The sequence below is a fragment of the Sinocyclocheilus grahami genome, unplaced genomic scaffold (genome assembly GCF_001515645.1).
Source record: "Sinocyclocheilus grahami isolate Dianchi unplaced genomic scaffold, SAMN03320097.WGS_v1.1 scaffold2824.1, whole genome shotgun sequence".
Taxonomy (NCBI): Eukaryota; Metazoa; Chordata; class Actinopteri; order Cypriniformes; family Cyprinidae; genus Sinocyclocheilus; species Sinocyclocheilus grahami.
Window position 1 is genome coordinate 23,365 of NW_015508000.1, and position 6,084 is coordinate 29,448.

Below are 6,084 nucleotides of genomic sequence, written 5' to 3' on the forward strand. Positions count from 1 at the left end.
ATGGAAAGGTGCTTTTTATTTCACATCTTTTGGACAGAAGCAATGCAACACCTGCTGAGTGCAACGATAGAGCTTGAAAGATCAAAGACAATTTTTAATATAACTCCAACTGGATTCGTCTGAAAGAAGAAAGGATGCTAGGATGCATCGGGGTAAAACACAGCCTAATTTTCATTTTGGGGTGAACTAACCCTTTAAGAGCCTAAAAAAAAAACCTGAGAAAATATCTGCTATTGTGTAATAATATTAGTAATGTATATATTTACAGCTTTACTTCAACCATATCTTAGTCTCTTGTCACAATAGCATATTTAAAGTTTATATTTAACCTTTTGTTATTTTATAGACACCCATGAAATGACAAAAACAGAACCAAGCTGGAATAAAGATGATCCTATTATTTATAGGATATTTTTCATATTTAATGTTTATTTGACAGAGACTGTCATCACCTGGGCATCCGAAACAGTTTTGACCATCAGCGTCTGCTGAAGTTTGCTCGAGTCTGTGAAGTGAGCGGGAGAAAACACATCTGCTTCAGAGACAAGGTGCCTCATACAGTGATCACACATTATCATTACAAACCAAACACACACACTGTATGTATGGCATATAGCAGAAGCTCAATTAATATATTCAGAATTTGTCTACTCTGTTTTATAGTTTGAACTCAGATATCATGTCAGACATATTACACTAGTTAATGACTTTCAAAGGCAGACTTTAAATTAAAGTGTTTAAATTATTTACATATTCTCATGCTGTTCTAAACCTGTGATACGTTATTTTAAAGGATGTTTCTATTGTTTCTTTCCATGCAATGAGTCAGTGGGCTCCAGAATAACCCTTGACCCCACTGACTTTCGTTGTACAAAGACAAAAACACTGAGACATTTCTCAAAATACATTATTTTGTGTTCAACTTTAGTGTTTTGTTTCTTGGGAAATATCTAAAAGTGGCATTGCTTTACGTGATCTGGATCTCTGACACACTGATGTTTATCTAACAGGAGGCTGATAATGTTTATGACATGTTTCGCACTCGATACACTCTCCATCGCCAGGCCTATCAGCACAAGATCTGCAACATCATCGAAGACATGTGAGTTTCTCTGTTTAGATTAGTGGTGATACCTGTGCTGCTGATCGTACAGTATTTAAAATCTTGCATCACTAATTCTTCCTTTCCAGGATATTACATAAATTAGGTCACTGACTGCACTCCTTATACATGTTTGAAACACTAACTCACATGTTTTTCTCTGTGTTAGGCTTGCAGAAGCGCTCGTACGAGCTGATCGTGATCTTCATGAAGGAAAACCTGAAGATATGCTGAAGATTTCTGAAGCCATAAAAACAGCAGAGGACTACAGCGAACTCACAGGTTAGCAAAAACACAAAACACAAAACACACAAATATATAAATAAAAGAAGTAAATATGTGCCATATTATTCCAAGATAAACACATTCACTCTATTAAGACTTGTGGTAATGTGTCTCAGGACATATGAAATAACATGTTTTATTGATGCTAATAATGACACTTCTGTTCTTCTGTCAGATGAGATCTTTGAGCAGATCTTGTCCTCCACTGCTGACAATTTGAAGAAATCCAGAGACATCTTGAACAAGATCGTCAGAAGAAAGCTGCCAAAGTTTGTTGGAGAAGCTCGACTGACTGAGAACAGCATGTCAAAGGTTGGATAGAAGTGAAAAACACACTGGTTTACAGTTTAATTTACCCTCCAAAACTGACAAGCCCTCTCAAATCTGAAATTTCAGGAAGAGCTGACAGAAACATGGAAGGCAGCATTAGAGAAGTACAAACCTACAGACCCGACTGTTTCTCTGAATGCTGAAGGTTTACCAGTTTATGTAAGTTATATTCCAAACACTTCACATCTGCTTTCATATCTTCACAAACTAGCTATTTCATCTCTTCTTATTCAGGTGGTTGATCTGGATCACGGCATGAAGGACAAAAACCCAATTGAAAAGGTATTTTTCTACAGCAAGAGGAAACCCAACGAAGCCTCTCCCATTAAAGATTATCAGGTACTCGTGACACTTTAACTGTTTTATTTCAGATTGTTTAAAGGTGCAGTAGGAGATCTTGGAAAATGCTAAATTTAGCCTGATAGCACTAAAAGCAAACGTCGCACCCTTCCTGCAATCACCGTCCAAAGCCACGCCCCCTGAACGCATGAACGCACACACAGACCCGATGACCAGAGACAACATTACTACAATACATCACAGTGTTTCCCACAGACTTACACTCTATGTGTGGCGGCACTTTCCCTGGGGGAAATATATATGTATATAATGTAAATATAAAACAGCAGGCTTATTGAAAATGCTAATTCATTCTCTGCCAGCAGGAGGCGCTTTAGGAGAGGCATGAATAGCGGTTTCCCCGATAATGGCTGTAAACAAAGCAGCGCTGCGCTCATGAATGCTACAGGCATTTTAGGAAAGATGAAATTAAAATGACATCGAAACTTTTCTGAAGATAACCGGTTCCTTTCAAAAATGATACATTCATATAAAAACACCCATGCCGTGTTTTGATTTTGAAACATGCAGAGCTCATGTTTATCCAACGAAGTCAAAGCATTTTGGAAAATCTATTTGTGGCGGTTAGTGTTGATATTGTGGCGGGCCGCCACAAATAAATCAATGTATGGGAAGCCCTGCATCATGTGTTATTCACCGGTGAGAAAACTTTATATTATAGTTAGTAAAAGTAGATCAGGTTGTTGATGTTTGACTGCCATTCTCGTTCTCTCTGCACAGCGTGCGTGAACGCACCGATGACGTATACTGTATACTGAGGTATGCAAATACATATGTTGACAGGCAGGTAGGAAAGCATATTAAAACTCTTGGACTGAGCGTTTTGATTGGACAAACATTTCTTGGTCCTACACCTTCCACAGAATATATAAATACAGATAAATACATTTAGACCACTTAACTTAATGATTGCTATCGGGATGTGAAGAGACTTTCAACCAGCATAACAAAAATAGTTTCTGAAGACAATCACCTATTGCACCTTTATGTATTTTTCCAATTGAGTGTGATCAGCTATGTTTCCATCCACTTGTTTTTATCTGCATTTTGGAATATCACATAAAAAACGCTGGATGGAAACAGCAAGACAAATTCTAAAAATATGCATACAAAACACACATATAAAAAATTTACATAAAAATAAGAACACATACATAAACTATAATGGAAACACATTTACAGAATAAATTCCCTGATTCCCCGTCTGAAATGTTGTTTTGGTTATTCTGAAATGCCTGAGCCAAAGTCTTCGTCAAAGTGATTCAGTATAATGACCTCCTAGAACTGTTTTAATGACCACGTTCCCAAACAGCAGGCGTCCGCCTCCAAAAGCAAGATAACATGACCGCATTTATTGCATTTTGACTTTGTGCTCTGGGGAGCAAGTAATTTATTAAATACAAAAAAAAACAGTGGCTTCTACTACTGCAGCGAATTAGCCTTTTCTTTGTGATGTTAGGCACCAGTCTATAAGGAAGTGACGATGTTGTTCTTTAGGCTACATCTCGCTGGACACAGTACTATATTTGCAAACTGTTTTATGTGATATTACAATTTTGCGATATTCACAACTTTGGATGGAAACATCAGTCCTTACAAACAAACAAACAAACAAACAAACAAATAAATAAATAATTGGACAGAGGCTTGAACATTGTCTTCTCAGTGTTGGCTCAGTGAAACTTATTTTGTTGAAGTATTGTTAGAAAACTGATTTTGTGTCACTTGTCTTATTGTCAGCTGTCCAGTTTCCTGCCAAACAGGTTTAATGAAGAGCTGGTCAGAGTTTACTACAAACAAACTGATGATCAGGCAGCTGAAGATAAGGAGGAGGAGAAGAAGAAGGTGGAAGAGGCTGAGAAGTGCTTTCAGATCTGGTGTGCAGACAATTTTGGACTCAAATAGACAGCTGAATACTTGACATATAATTATTCTCTGTGACTGTAACACAAAATCAATTTACTCAAAGAAAACATCTGTACGTTCAGTTAAAATCAGTTTTCAGTTAATGGTATATAGTTATGAAATAATGGAATAATTTAATCTGAATTAAAAACAAGTTTTGCAAACTCTGGTTGCCAGACACTTTCATGTTTTCTTGTGTTGAGTTATGAGTTTTAAGAATATGAAGGACTGATAAATGTGGAAGTAATAAAAAGGTTTAATTAATTTGTGTTGCATATTTATTTGCAAAATGGAGCAGCAAGAAGTTTAGTTACAGAAAGTAAAGCTTGGGTTTACATATTTTAGGAATGTAAATGTATATTAATATATATATATATATATATATATATATATATAATTATATTATTAGACAGAAATAAAGTAAATCTGGTTAGTAATAATTGAAGCTGGTAGTGCTGTTTGTGGAATTGTTTAATCAGATCTTGAGAGATTTAATGTCTTTTATCTTCAGTTCATCTAAGGCTGTGGCTGAAGAAAGTTGTAGTTTGTGTTCTTATTTCTCTTTCTTTCAGTGCTTGTTCACAGCAGGTGTTTGAATGATTGAAAGAATGTTTCAGGAACATCATACTAACCTTTAAATAACATTCTACTAACATTAAGGAAACTGAATATTTTTATGTTTTTGGAATGATACAAATCAACGTTCCTAAAATGTTGAATTTTAAATAAAAATTAAGTTGAAAGAACGTTTGAGGAACATCATACCTTTTAAAAACGTTCCTCTAATGTCAAGAAAACGAAATATGTTTTATGTTCCCAGAACCAACACTGAATATTTAGCTGTGAAATGTTGAAGTGTGTATGAATAACATAGATTATCTGATCTCATCTCTTCCTCCATTAAACAGAAGAACTGGATCCACTGGATTAACTTGCTTTAAAACACTGAATGTTTTTCATTTTTCTTATGAACTCTTGCAGAAAAGACACCAAAATGAAACTGTCACAACGAAAGCACAATGTTATCAAATCTAAATGCAGTCTAATGAAATATTAACAAGAGCTTTAGTTGTAGATCCAGTACAAAGGCGAACCTGTGAAAAGAAAAAGACAAAATCTGAATTCACCACCAACAGTTCAGCTGTATGAACCCGAGATCAAGATCAAGATAAAAACCCTGCATCATTCAGCTTCTTCAAAGACTCTCAGTCATTACATCTGCCTTAATGTACCTCAACAGACAAAAACAGCAAATAAATTATTCACAAGTGCTCCTCTGAATCACAGGCCGACACATATAAAGAAGTGTCGTTTGGCTCCAGATGACAGGAAACCCATTTAAAATGTATTTGTTACTATCAACTAACTAGAACATGTTTGATTCGCTCAAACACATTTTCAGTCACTAATACATGCATATTACAATGCATATTGTATAACAAATTGAGCTAATGCACAACTAATAATCATAATAATACATTTAATAAAAATAGAAAACAACATTTCATCTTAAGACATGTTTCTGGGGCCATCAATGAAGAGAGACTCGAGCGTGAGAGGAATGTATAGAGGTTAAAGCTGTTATATAAATATAAACACAGATTATCTGCTCATCTCTTCCTCCATTAAACAGAAGAACTGGATCCACTGGATTCACTTGCTTTAAAACAATGAATATCTTTCATGTTTCTTATGAACTCTTGCAGAAAAGACACCAAACTGAAACTATGTCACAACACATTTTCAATCACTAATACATGCATATTACAATGCATATTGTATAACAAATTGAGCTAATGTGCAACTAATAATCATAATAAAACATTTAATAAAAATAGAAAACAACATTTCATCTTAAGACATGTTTCTGGGGCCATCATTGAAGAGAGACTCGAGCGTGAGAGAAATGTATGGAGGTTAAAGCTGTTATATACATATAAAAACAGATTATCTGCTCATCTCTTCCTCCATTAAACAGAAGAACTGGATCCACTGGATTCACTTGCTTTAAAACAATGAATATTTTTCATTTTTCGTATGAACTCTTGCAGAAAGACACCAAACTGAAACTATGTCACAACACATTTTCAATCACTAATACA

At 35.2% G+C, this 6,084-nt stretch overlaps 1 protein-coding gene across 1 annotated transcript; it reads left to right on the plus strand.

Moving 5' to 3' along the window:
• The first annotated feature begins 447 nt into the window (after nt 1-447).
• On the plus strand, nt 448-3,982 carry LOC107575698 (deoxynucleoside triphosphate triphosphohydrolase SAMHD1-like). Its single transcript, XM_016262047.1, has 7 exons — nt 448-548; nt 1,011-1,102; nt 1,272-1,384; nt 1,563-1,699; nt 1,784-1,876; nt 1,952-2,056; nt 3,818-3,982. The coding sequence occupies exons 2-7, from the start codon at nt 1,032-1,034 to the stop codon at nt 3,980-3,982; spliced, it is 684 nt and encodes a 227-aa protein (XP_016117533.1). The 5' UTR covers nt 448-548; nt 1,011-1,031.
• Nucleotides 3,983-6,084: the final 2,102 nt, after the last annotated feature.